Raw genomic sequence first — 14,053 nt, 5'->3', positions numbered from 1 at the left:
TCAAAATACACCACGAAGAGAATTAAAAGGTAAGCTACACAGTGTGAAGACGTAACACAGCTAAGTGACAAAGGCTGAGGGCAGGCTCTATGAAGCACTACTACAAACCAGTCAGAAAACCCCACAGACAAACGGGCAACAGGCCAGAAAAGGAATCCACAGAGGACAAGCCGATGTTCAGTCTAACCAGTGAAAAGGTATTCGATCTCGACTAGCGACAAAGGAAATGCGAATTGGACCCGTGACACCCTGCACACCCACAGCGCTAGAGACGCTTGCACAATGCGAAGGGTGTGCAATAACAGGCTTCCCACACCGCCTGAAACAGAGGCAGTGCTCACCACCACTTTGGACATTCGGTGGGCAGGCCCCAGTGTGGCTGCTGGCGCGATTTTGGAGGCGGGGTCTCACAGGCTGCTTGGAAGAGCCTGTCTCCAGGTATTAACATTCTCGTGTCCTCTGCCCACCCTGACAAGGGCTGGGCCTGGTGACTTGCTTCCTGTGAATAGAATATGGCCAAGTGATGGGACACTGCTTCCGAGATTAAGTTACAAGTGACTGAATTCGAATTTCTGGTTCACTCTCTCGCGCTTCTCCCGTGTTCATCCTGATGAAGCCAGCCGGGGCCCGCTGCCCCAGGACACGTCCATGTGGAAGGAACAGAGGATGGCCTCCGCTCCGTGGCACACAAGGAACTGAATCCTGCCAACAGTCCTGTGAGTAAGTGTGGAAGCGGATTCTTTCCCAGTCTCCCCATGACCGCAGCCTGGGGGGAGACCCTAGGCCAGAGGACTCGGCTAGGCTGTGGCCAGGTTCCAGACCCCTGGACACTGTGAGATGTCATGTGAGGCGTCATGTGAGGCCGCCAAGTCTTGCAGTAATGGGTTACACTGCGACAGCTAATGCAAATATAAGTCCTGCTCAAATCTGTGTTAACAACCCAACACCATCGCTCCCTTCCATGTGCAAAAACAAAACTCTGAGGACGTCTTTCCCCGCATGAGGCCCACTTGGACGAGGAACTCCTGTAAGCTACAAGGCGCCCGTGCCCAGCTCCCAGTCCTTTGTCCTCTCATCTAGGCTCCCTTTGGTGATCTCAGCCAGTCACAGCCCTCCACATCTCCACCTGCAGAACTCCATCCTTCTGCTTGCCAGCCCGAAGTGCTTGTTTTTATGTTTGAACAGAGTAGATCCAGTCCATAAGGAAATCCTGAGGCCTCTGCTTTTAGAATACACCCCAAAGCTGGCCACTTTGACTATCTCCGTTGTGATCCTTCTGGTCCAATTGCTCCTCTCTTGCCTGGATTACTTAAATAGTTTAACCTACATTTGCCATCTTCTAGTCTATTCTCATCAAATGCCAGGGTGATCTATTTAAACCTAAGTCAGATCATGAACTCTGCTGCTCAGAACGGTGCCCGGCTCCCCTTGCAGAGTGACACGACACTCCACACCGTGGCCCGCGGTGCCTTTACCTCTCTACTGCTGTTGTCCTCGTCCCGTCTGCTTGTAGCACACTGGCTTTCTGCTCTTCCTCCAGCACACCAGGCCTGCGCCAAGCCTTTGCAGGGGCCGTTTCAGAGGAAGAGGGCAGTTCCAGTAAGTCTGGGGGTTAGGGCTTGAGAATCTGCATTTCAGTCAGTTCCCACGAGATGCCGAGGCCGCTGGTGCTCTGGAGAACTCTAGGACTAACTCTCCATCTCCCACGTCTGCAAGGGTCAAGTCCTTAATGAGATCTAGCCAGGTGACATTTAATAGAGTGATCTCTCCCTGTCTCGATTTTTCTCTTGCTTTGACCCTGAGTAGGAGGGACCTATGCTGTGATTTACTCACTTGTTCATTTACTGCATCTCCCGCCAACCAGAATGTGAGATCCAAGGCGCAGAGCTCATCATCATCCTAAGAGCTGAACAGACTTTTTTGAATAGAAATATTTAAATTAAAAATGAATTTAATCCTTTAATTTCCTCAGCAGAATAGAAACCCATTTTTAAAAAATATACTAACTAACTAACTACATGTGCTCATAGGGAGAGAGCACAGCAGTGGGGAAAACAGATTTTTGAGTTCCACTAAACCTAGATTCGTAAGTCAGCTTCACTATTAGCGGGATGTTTAGATAAAGTTAACTGGCTACCTTGGCTCTAGCTCACATTCATTTACACTGCAAATTAATTAAATGCCATTCTAGATGGAATTATACAGAAGTTTCTATTTTAATATTTAACGTTAAAACCTTTGCCTAACCTTTCCATAGTACCTTCAGGTGAAGAGTTTTCCAACATATATTAGATGTAGATTATTATTTTGCTGATAACGGCGACAATACTTCAAATTCAACCGCCACGAAATGTTAATCACGGACAGTGTTCATCCCTAAGTATTTCTGGGCAAGAGGCTACCTGAATCTTGAAGGCCTTTCTCAATGGGACCTAAACCTCACTGCAAAACCAAAACCTCCCATTTCTTATCAGAAGTATTCTAGAGAAACCGTTTTCACAAACGTGAGTATCCTGCCTACCTGCGTCAGCTATAAATGCTCTGTCCAAGAACAAAGCGACCACACCTGCTTTCACGATGCTGGTGAAACACAGACAGGGGATTGATACTGCTCGTGCTGCACATTCATGCGTGACCTGATATTGCCGAAATAGTCTTTATTTCTGAACATTCCAAAAGAGCAGTGTACACAGTAACAAATATTAAGTCATATACCATAAGAAAGCATTCATTAGTGCAAATGGGTTTTGTAAAAGGTCTATCAAAAAGATTTATTTGCTTTAAAATGCATCCATTTCCAGAAGCATTGTTAATAAAACATTACAGTTTCTCATCCTCTGTAATAAAGTACTGAAAATCAGTTGTGGTACAGTAGCAAACATTGCAGGTATTGAGTGCAATGAGCCTGTGATGCCTTTATAAATCAGAAACCCATGTAGGACAATAAATTAACAATGAAAAAGACAAGACCATCTAACTGCTGTCTGGCTATCTCCTCGCAATGCTTCAGCTTATGTTGTGCTCATTCAACATAAAATTAGGTCTTTCAAATTGTATGGTGGATTTTTGCTGATATATCCCTAGAGCTAAAAAAATAGTACCTTACCACAAAAATATTTTTATGGCACAAAATTTAAGTTGTTCCACAGTGGTTCACATAGGTGTAAAAAGAAATAGGCACAAAAAATAAAATTCCTGTAAACTATAAAAAAGTAAACTTCAAAGCATAAATTATAGAACCTAGTTGTAAATATGCAATGTATTAAAATACAGAACATGTAATGGGAAGATGTCTGGAACACGTAAGTAAATAGAACAAGTTACTTTAAAAAGCTCATGGCAAAGAAAGCATTATTGATACATCTCAATCCTTCCAAAAAGTGTTCAGGTACATAGCAGTTCTACAAAAACCCCCTAGATCTAAGTGTCACAATACCGCAACCATGATCGGAGACTGGTGCGGTCTTCTCTCAGGCAAATATTTAAGTGCAATCATTAGTCTCTGGCGCTTCGTCCGTTGAAAAACAATGCAGTAAATATGTTAAAATGCAGAAGGGAAAGAATATCCCGACGTTCACGGTTACCTAGCCAGCTAGGTAACTCGACCCTCATTTTCCACTCCTTTCCCAGGCTCCAAGGGCGTGTGAAACCGCATCAGTAGCAACCGTCTCTCCAGCTTCCGTCCCTCAAGGCGCTGAGCGAGGACAGAGGCTTTGGAGGCTGAAGGAAACTGGGAGGACAGAAAGAGACAGTAAGTACACTCCCAGGAGCCCTGCGCTTTCTAGCACTTTCCCCACCCTCGCCCGCACTCACCCGCGGAAAGCCCTGTGCTCAGCACACTGCCGTGCGTGTTTTGTGTGCGTGAACCGCAACATGTCCTTCATGGATAAAGGCTATTTTAAAACCAGAGAGAAAAAGATAAACTCTGTCTAAAAACAAACGGGTACTCCCTTGAATGCACACAGCAAATTCACATGAAGAAATCTGCAACCTTACCAGTAAAGATGTGCCTATCCTACTGACAGTAATCCCCAGTGTTGGCCTAGGTTGGGGAAACGTCCTCTCCTAGAGCCTGGCAGTGACAACCTTTAGAGGAGATTTGTTTGGAGACCCATTCAAGGATAAACAGAGGGATCACACTAACCTGCATCCCTCAAATAATGTGATTCTGTTCTGCCATGAATCTAACATCCACATTTACCGGGGGAAATGAGCCAGAATTTATTAAGCATGCAACACGGTGCTTTCTATCTGGGTAATAGGATTATGAGTTCACTCACTTTTATCTGAGCACCTATTACTTCTAATCAGAAAATATTTATGCGTACCAACACATAAAGGAAAAACTGCTTGCTTGCACGTCATCCCTTTCCATACGTCACTGTGGTTGACGCCCTTCTCCTCCATAGCCCAGTTTCTGGGGGGTGAGGGGGGTAGCGGTCTGTGGTTACTGCCTCCACTGTCTCCTCTTCCAAACTATCCTTGAGCCACTTATTCTATGGAATTCTTATTGACCTAAAACACTTCAAGATCTCCAGTTCAAGAACGATACATCATGACCACAAGCTTGTCTAATAAGTATCTTGCAACTAATCTGATATTTTAAAAGAAAAAAAAATTCCAGCTGGACATACTCAGCTTACCAACATAAGCTAACCAAGGCCCAGCTCCAGATCACCAACGTGCTTTTTCCAGCAGGACTGTGGGCTGGGTGTGCATGTGACACCTGCCTAACATATGTGCTTTTTTTGATAAAGATTATTGCTTCAACAAATACTTACAATTTTATCCTGTGCTAGGCATAGTCCTTGGCCTTGGGGTTTTCTATTCGTGAACACTCCCTCCCCCATCCCCATGAGGCTTACACTCTAGAGAGGACAGTCGGACCTTAAACTAGTAAGTAGCATCCGCAGTTCCCCTGGACGGTGATAAATGCTACAGTGGGGAAAAGGGGGGGGAGGAGGAGGGGCTAAAGAAGGAGTAACAAAGGCCCTGCAGTTGCACTTGTGGACAGAGGGGTCAGCTGAGCAAAGTCCTGGAGGGAGAAAGGGCCTGCAAATCACCTGGGGGAAGGAAAATACACAAAATTTACCTGGTAAATTACAGCAAACGGCGCATCAGGAGGGAAGTGAAAAGGGAGGAAGGGACACCCCCACCCCAGCACTTTCCAGAGGAAGGAGGTCAGAGGTCAGGCCATGAAGGGCATGAAGGGCAGCGTGCCAGAGACCCCAAAAGGGAGGAGATGGTTCCTGAGCCGTTTCCAATTTCAAACTGCAAAAGAGGCTGTGGAGCGAGCAGAGGTTCCTACCTTCTAACAGGCTGTGCAATTTTGCTTCGAGGCAGGTTACTTCCGTTTATTGCCAGTGAAGGTCTGGGAAGGGCACTGCGGCCCATCGTCCCGGCCGCCGCAGCTTTGTTTGGTGTGGGGATGCCAGTGCCGGCATAGAGCTGGAGGCCATTGGACAAAGGCATGCTGCCACCGCCTTGAACAGTGGGACTCACGTAGGCTGTGGCTTTCAGAGGCTGCCGCACAGACACCGGGAAATGTCCCACGCTGTGGGTTCTGTGCTGAAGCTGTCCTGGGGATGGAACTAGAAAGGAAGACGACAGGTACGATTGGTACTCAAGACCAATAGGGTCTGGAAGGTAACAAAGAGAAATGAAATGTGGGTTCCACACAGCACTGAGTACTAGAAAATTCTAATTCTTGACACGTCTCCTGTCCTAACGATATCTAGAAGCCACATCTAACAACAGCTTCCTTTCCCTGAGCTCTCACGGGATAGTTTCTTCCTTGCTTGCTTGGAAGACGTGAGGATGTTCTTGATGGTGGCTCTGGGGATGGTGTCATGAAAATAAAACCAGGGGACAATTAATACTGTGATGACAGAGCTGACAGCAGGAGGTTACAGACAGCTTATTCCAGATTAAATATTTTCATCATGGCATTGACCGGGCTCCTAGGGTCGGTGGGAAGAGGAAATGAGTGAATCCACGTGAAGTCCTACGGTGGTGCCTGACAGTCACCACTCCCCCAGAGCTCTTACTACCTTGAGAGCAGCGGCAACATCTGTAAAACGAAGGAGCTCTCTGGGTAAGAGCTCTTAAAAACTGCATCAATACACTTACACACCCAACATTTTCTGAAACAGTTTAACTGATTTTGAACTTAACCATGAAATAGGAAAGGAGAAAAACCAAAAAAAGTCCATGGTTTTATTTAATGTCTCTTGAATTATTTCCTTAAAAAATGAGTGTTGCTTCGGTGTCTGTTGGATGAAATCCGTACACGGGAAGGCCGAGGCAAACGAAGGTCTACACAGAATTCTGCTCTAGTGGGGACCCCACCGTGTTTCTGTGACACAGTAAAACTTCTGTCAGTCCCTTTCCAACCAAATCGACAATTCCTTCATTAGTAGCTTTTATCCATGAACATGTCGATACACGGGCTCATCAGGTATAACAGACGTACCACACTAATGCAAGAGGTTAATGGAACACCAGGGAAGGAACAGAAAGTCAGAGCTCGGTGGGCACGCTGTACTTCTTAATTGCTCAGTCAGCCTAAAACAGCTCAGGAAAAAAAAAAAAAAAGCCTAAAAAGTCAATGTGAATTGGGCTCAATTTCTTTTGAAAAACGTAATACACATAAAGTACATAAATCTGAGGTCTAGCACTCAAAGTGAACACACTGTGGAAGCAACCACCAGTCACACCAAGATACAGAACATTACCTGCAGCCCAGGTACTGGGCATCCCCCTTCCCACTCCCTGTTCCTGTAATGGTAACAATTATTCTCGCTTTATCACCACAGATGGGTTATCCCTCCTCTGAACGTCACATAAATGGAATTATACAGTACGTTCTCTGGCTGCTTTCACTCAACATTGTGTTTCTGAGACTGAACCATGCTGTTTGCCCTGCTCTGTAGTATTCGGTGGTATGAATGTCACAGTCTGCTTGCCTGACGATGAAAGGCTGGGTTAGTTCCAGTTTGGGGTTTTGTGAACATTCTTGAATACGTTTCGTATGCACTCATTATGTAAGGTATATTCCAAATTCTGAAACCATCAGGATAAATGAAGTTAGAAAATCACTGAATACAGTATCAAAATACAAAAGTCAACTATTTCTAAATACCAGCAAAGCAGAAACTAAAATTTAAAAGAATACTACCTGTAAAAACACTTTTAAAAATCAGAGACTTAGAAATAAATGTAACTATGATGCATAAAACTTCCACATAAGAAACTACAAGCGATGGGGCGCCTGGGTGGCACAGCGGTTAAGCGTCTGCCTTCGGCTCAGGGCGTGATCCCGGCGTTATGGGATCGAGCCCCACATCAGGCTCTTCTGCTATAAGCCTGCTTCTTCCTCTCCCACTCCCCCTGCTTGTGTTCCCTCTCTCGCTGGCTGTCTCTATCTCTGTCGAATAAATAAATAAAATCTTTAAAAAAAAAAAAAAGAAGCTACAAGCACTTCGCTGGGAGACAGGGGAGGATATCTACATGAAGAGAGGTGCCGTGTTAGTGATCAGAAGAAGATTATGAGGGTTCCAATTCTCCTAAAACGTATCTACTGATGCAGTGACCTCCCAACCAATATCATTTGAAATGAAATTACACAAGTTACTCAGCAAAAGCATCCTATGAATTCTCCTACATACAAAACAGATAACTACTTGAGTATTTTAAAAGTGGAAAAAATGAGAGTTAAACAGACAAAATCCCAATTGTACAAATAAAACAAGAATCAGAAAAAAAACATAACTTATCCAAGAACATACGATTCAGACCCAAACTCAGATTTAAAAAAAAAATTTTTACTGCAAATCCAGTGGTCTTCCCTCTGTATCGAGCTGCCCTTTCGATGTTCTCTTGCCTTTGCCTTTCCGAGAAAGTAAAATGGCCCGGAAGTAGGGATCGTCAGGATCTAAACTTAGAATGTATAGAGAATAATCGCTCGGAATGCTTACGAATGAAAGTAAATGAGAAAAGAATCCTGAGATTGGAGAGAAGCATATGACTGACCTTCTTTTACACAGCAGTGCTCTGAAGGGTTTTTCTTCTCTCATTATACTGCTTGACTTTCAAACATTGATTTTTCTTTTTTTTTTTTTACATTGATGAATTGAAATTCTCCTGTAAAGAAAAATTTCCCCTTCTCTATTTATGTATTTTGTCCATTAAATAGGTACCTGTAATTATCTTTACTGGTTAGAATCCTTTTGAATTATTTTTTTCTGTGGCTTCACCTGTCATGGGTTTGGTCACTGGGTGCGTCTCCAGGTGGTCTTCTGTCCTTCTGACGTCTCCCCATCTGTTTTGGCGCACTTCCCTCAAAATCAGCCACTCTCTGTTGTGGACATTCTACTTTGGGTCCTGTACATTGTTCCGGCACTCAAATCATGCTCTTAACCCACATGGAGGCAGAGTTAACAAAAATTCCTAATCACTCCTACATGTGCTACTGTCGAAACTCTATTTTCCCATTCTACACTAATACTATCGACTCTTGCACTCAACTAGAGAACTCTGTGCTTACCTCCAATACATGTCATCATGATCTGGCCAATTTCCCCCTGCCTCACATAAAATAGTAATTCCCCCTTTCCCACCATGAGCAGATTCCATAGGTTGTCTTCTGTGTCTTTACATAAGTCGTTAATTCCAATATTAACAGATCAAGCCCTAAGTAACGGCCCCATGGCATTCATCTACTCATGCATTCAAACATTTACTGCAAACTCATTAAAATACCAGGCGGGTGCCAGGTACGGGGTGCAGAAAATCAGCTAAGCTAGGGCCCAAGCCCAGAGGGAGCGGGTGATCTAGTATGGAAGACAAATGTAAAGACCGTAAAATAAACACACTGCAAAAAACAAATAAGCACCAAAAATCAAATCCATTCTAGGTCTGTTTTGGGGGTTTATGGGAAAGTCTACTAGGGTCATCAATGGGGCCTCTTCAAACGGTGTGTGGTGTTTGGGCTGTAGGATAAAGGTAAACAGCAACAAACTGCATAAAGAAAGGGAAAGAATGGCACTCGGGAGTCAGAATGTTTATAGTTAAAGGCATAAACTCCAGGGTAATCAGAACAGCTTCTAGCTCTATTCCTTCACCTGCATGGCCTTGGGCAAACTGTTACTTTATTGTTTCCTCATCTGCAAAATGGAAAGGAGGACAGGAACCACCTCATAGGGTTGTTGGCAGAACTAAGACGGTAGATAAAAACCGGTTAGCACAGTTCCTCGTGCTCAGTAAATGTTGCCATTTTGAAATGAAAAACCGTCACGTATGGGGGAAATACCACTTGAGCCCCAAAACTGGATCTGACAGAGAAGGGCTTCAAATCAGTCTGGGTGCAGATTTAGACATCTGGTTGACGACTCTTGGCCAGCCCACTCTGAACACACATCACACCTCCTACACTTGGGCCACATCATTACTGTGACTCTGACCCTCAGTCCACCTCCCAGGGGTCGTTCTCAGAATTAACGCCAACTACCCACATAAACAGCATGAGTCAGAATGGGAGGGGGCACGTGCAACCACCACATCCTGACACAAAATAAAAACACACGAACACGAGATTCCATGCTCATGGCATTGCTCACTGCTGGGTAAAATGCACAGAGAATGAATGACAGACTGTGTGGTAAGCTGAAGGGGGGGGCAGAGAAATACTACTCTACACACTAAAACAGAACTTCATTTTGGAAGGAACAGAGCTCTGGACTGGTGCACGAGACCAAAGTAGCAGCGAGACTGAACAAGTATGCATTCTTCAGAGTAAAGACGCTGAGCAGACATAGCTAGAAAGAGGCAGGTCTGCAAGGAAAACAGGTTATTTTTGTTTATGTGATGAGTGAACTAATCATGTAGTACTTCTGCTATCCCTGGGAATGGAGGATTAAATATAATTTAATTATTAATTCATTAACATATGCACTGATGAAAATACTAAATTGTACTGGTGAAGTTAAAAAAAAAAAAGTCACAAGAAAAGTTTCCTGCTATGTCTCCAAAGAAAAAAATGGAAGAAGATATTTTTCTGATTGTGTTACAACTGAAACTTACTTTAAAAAAAAATGACAAATTGTCACACTTACTGCAAGACTGTATTCTTGAAATCCCGTTTCCGGCTCCATGCAAGCTTGAGTCAAAGCTCTGACTGTTCCTCACGGTGACTGGAGAGCTGGCATTGCTAGCGACGGCAGTTGTACTTGGCATCCGAGCTAGATTAGGCATACTTCTTCGGAGCTTGTCTGGAAAAGAAAAGAATTTTAGTTAAGAACCATAGGCTTATGCCAATTAAAATACATAAAATTTTTATGTAAAAAATTTCAAAAGTAAACAAATGATTTTATGCTCAATAACAGATAAAAATTATCACGTGTGTTAGGAACTGTAACAAGCTACCAGAGAATTAACCTTCTGTATGGAGAACACACTCCGTATCCCCAGAAAGGTTCTACCAAATAAACTGTTTTTAAAAAAGTGTTCTATAATTAGCTGTTTGTTTCTATACGGTAAGTAGATAAAACTGTATCAAAGTGAGGTTAGAGAATCATCTTACAGCCACTTAGTTAGAAATTGTTCCGTATTAAATAACAAAAAAACCTAGAGGAGTCAAAACCAACACTTAACTTTATCTTTTGCTAGCATATCAAAATGGGAAGAATTATTAAAATTCTACCCTGATGTGTTTTGAGATACCCACTCATCACATCAGTATGACCTCATTAACTTCTAGAAAGTTTTAACTAGGATATGCTTCTAAACCTCTAGAGACCTGAAAAAGTCCGCTTCCATATCATTCTCCTTGCTGAGTCTGTGTTCTGCCACCAAGGGGCAGCAGAGAGCCACCCACAGACGCAGTGCTGCTGAGCTGTGAATTCAACGCAAGACGGCAACCCGGCAAGATAAAATAGACAAGGCAAGAAACAATTGTTGGAGAGGGTGTGGAGAAAGGGGATCCCTCCTACATTGTTGGTGGGAATGCAAGTTGGTACAGCCACTCTGGAAAACAGTGTGGAGGTTAAAGATTGAGTTACCCTATGATCCAGCCATTGCACTACTGGGTGTTTACCCCAAAGATACAGACGTAGTGAAGAGAAGGGCCATATGGCACCCCAATGTTCATAGCAGCAATGTCCACAATAGCTAACTCGTGGAAGGAGCCGAGATGCCCTTCAACAGATGCCTGGATTAAGAAGTTGTGGTCCATATATACAATGGAATATTACTCAGCTATCAGAAAGAACGAGTTCTCAACATTTGCTGCAGCATGGACGGCACTGGAGGAGATAATGCTAAGTGAAATAAGTCAAGCAGAGAAAGACAATTATCATATGATTTCTCTCATCTATGGAACATAAGAACTAGGATGATCGGTAGGGGAAGAAAGGGATAAAGAAAGGGGGGATAATCAGAAGGGGGAATGAAGCATGAGAGACTATGGACTATGAGAAACAAACTGGGGGCCTCAGAGGTGAGGGGGGTGGGGAATGGGATAGACCGGTGATGGGTAGTAAGGAGGGCACGTATTGCATGGTGCACTGGGTGTTATACGCAACTAATGAANTGGGGAATGGGATAGACCGGTGATGGGTAGTAAGGAGGGCACGTATTGCATGGTGCACTGGGTGTTATATGCAGCTAATGAATCATCGAGCTTTACATCGGAAGCCGGGGATGTACTGTATGGTGACTAACATAATATAATAAAAAATCATTTAAAAAAAAAAAGATACATGGACTCCAAAGTAAAGTACAGTACCAGGGTAACAGGTCACTCACTCAAGTTCAGAAAACCAAGCCAAAACCCCTGTTCAAGTACAGAGCTGGATTCATTTCTTCCTCCCCTTCACACACAGCTCCTTCGGCACTTACTTGGACCTGCTGGCTGTACTCTGACCAGCAAGCAAGGCCTCTAATCCAGAAATCGGGCCATCTCGTCCGATTCACCTCCCTTCTATGCCATCACCCCCGAGTCCTGTCAGTTCTGCCTAATAGTTAATGAATCTTCCATTTCATCTGGTTCGGAGCTCATTATCGATCACCCACATTTTCATGAAATCCTTACTTGGTCTCCATGCACCGTCTTGTTCCTCCAACCCACCTTCCACACAGCCTGCTCCACTCTTCTAGAGCACAAGAACACGGTCCCCCTCTTAAACCTTCCATTGCTCTCCCACCTTCACCTGAAAGCCCCTGGGCATGGCCTACGTGAGGGCCTTCAAGGTATGGGCTCCTGTCCTCCTTCCCCAGCCTCATCTCCTGCTACCCCCACCCCTCAGCCTATCTGCCTATCGCAGTGGCTGAACCAAGTTCCCAAATGCTCTACACACGCCTGCACTCGTGACTCCTGCTCTCTCCCCTGGGCCACGCTTCCCCACTCTGGAGTGAACGAACGAACGAGCACCAGAATTCATACCGGGAGCCCTAGATGCTGGGGATACCAGAGTATTACAGGTACAGTCCCTGACTCTGAGTTGTATAGTCTAGACCAGGGTATCCCAATCTTTTTTCCATTATCGATCCTAGAAAGAAAACCTAAAATAAATTTAATGTTAAATCTTGTTTCTCCCAAATGGAACAAATTAAATACTGTAAATAACATTCTGAAACTCAAACATTTTGAACCTCGGAGGACCACGAACCATGGTAACAGCTCATGCTTTTCCCAGACGCCCCACTCGCCAAGGTAGTTTCGTTTTTACCGGTAGATGCCCTGGAGCACTGAGAGACACATAGCAGGACACTCCGGTTTGCCGTCACTTTCTGTCAAGCTAAACCAGAAAACAAATGATGTACCTGGACACTCGTCCAAAATGTGTCCCGGGCAAAACCAAACTCATCCCCCTCCCCCCCCCCCCCCCCCCCCCCCCCCTCCCNACACGGCCGCTGTTAGCCCTGTCCGGCAATTTTTGCCTCCTTGGGGTAGTCTAGGGAAAAGACAGAAAATTGAACAAGGAGAAAAGCATACTTACATGGTAAGCACAAGAAGGTGGGATAAGGCCTTGTAAAGAGCACTAGGCTAGGAGATCACAAAGAATCCTCTCGCCCTAGCTAACTTCGTCTATGTAGCTCCGAGCTGAGGTAACTGCCACCCCCACACGATGGCCTCACTCCCTGTGCAAACTTCTAGAGTAGTACCAGCGACTGTTCGATTTCTTGACCATTTTCCTCATTATCTCCTTGAGGCCTGTTTTTAATGACCATAGGTCTCAGAGCACCAAATTCTTGTTAAAGTCCCTAACCCCGGGCAGGAGGCATGTGATACGTTCCGCAAACGTTACTGATGTGTGTGCTGGCAGAGGGCGTGTGGTCGGAGAGATGAGAGAGAAAGGATAAAGCGTAGAGTCGACATCTAGGTCTCCTGAACATCACGATAACTGGCGTGAACAGTGAGCGTCCATCAGTGTAGGACTGAATTACTTTGACTAGATATATTTAAGCTGAAGGGAGGCACCGGGAAAGAATGACGTGTTTCTGTAGTTCTAAGTCTCCAAATTATTTAACATAAAAGTTTTCATGTATCTAGTTGAAAAGTAGTACCGTAAGCATCTGTACGTTTTCCACCTAGATACACTAGTTTTCATTCTGCCATAATTAATTCATCTCCGTATATATACACACTTGTTTGCTGTTAAGCCCCATAAAAGCTGCAGACATCTTGACACGTGAACCCTAACTGCCCTCTCCCTCAATTTTAATATGACGCCATGACTTCCATTAAGCACACGGAATACATTTTCTTCCTGATATTTTGAGCTTTAATAAATTCGTCACTATGACATTCCTTAGCTGCCACTGTTTTCTATAAATTTTAAATCTGAAAGTACTCAGGTACTTTGAAATCGTAGGTAATGCCTAAGAAAATTCTATAGACTCACCATATGTCATGATGTGTAAACAAATTAAGTTAATTTAATAATCCATACACGCAATTTTCCAAACATCAAAAATGCCTTTCATAAGCTTTTCCCCCGAAACCATGATCAGCCAAGGTTCACACATTAAATGTGGCGGTTAGGTTTCTAGTCTG

The 14,053-nt window shown here is 44.2% G+C and overlaps 1 protein-coding gene and 1 pseudogene across 1 annotated transcript in view; both read right to left on the bottom strand.

Moving 5' to 3' along the window:
* The window catches only part of LOC100466022, a 65,885-nt pseudogene extending 62,440 nt beyond the window's left edge, over positions 1-3,445 (bottom strand).
* Positions 2,641-14,053, bottom strand: part of SLAIN1 (SLAIN motif family member 1) — a 57,989-nt gene continuing 46,576 nt past the window's right edge. The window contains exons 6-8 of the mRNA XM_034663804.1: positions 10,113-10,268; positions 5,309-5,591; positions 2,641-3,730 (exon numbers count right to left, since the gene is read on the bottom strand). Of these exons, the coding sequence (XP_034519695.1) occupies positions 3,655-3,730; positions 5,309-5,591; positions 10,113-10,268 (515 nt within the window). The 3' untranslated portion in view covers positions 2,641-3,654. The remainder of the gene's footprint in view (positions 3,731-5,308; positions 5,592-10,112; positions 10,269-14,053) is intronic.

Source organism: Ailuropoda melanoleuca, chromosome 7 (genome assembly GCF_002007445.2).
Source record: "Ailuropoda melanoleuca isolate Jingjing chromosome 7, ASM200744v2, whole genome shotgun sequence".
Classification (NCBI taxonomy): domain Eukaryota; kingdom Metazoa; phylum Chordata; class Mammalia; order Carnivora; family Ursidae; genus Ailuropoda; species Ailuropoda melanoleuca.
Note: the sequence above shows the minus strand (reverse complement) of the source record. Positions and strands in the feature narration are given on the sequence as shown.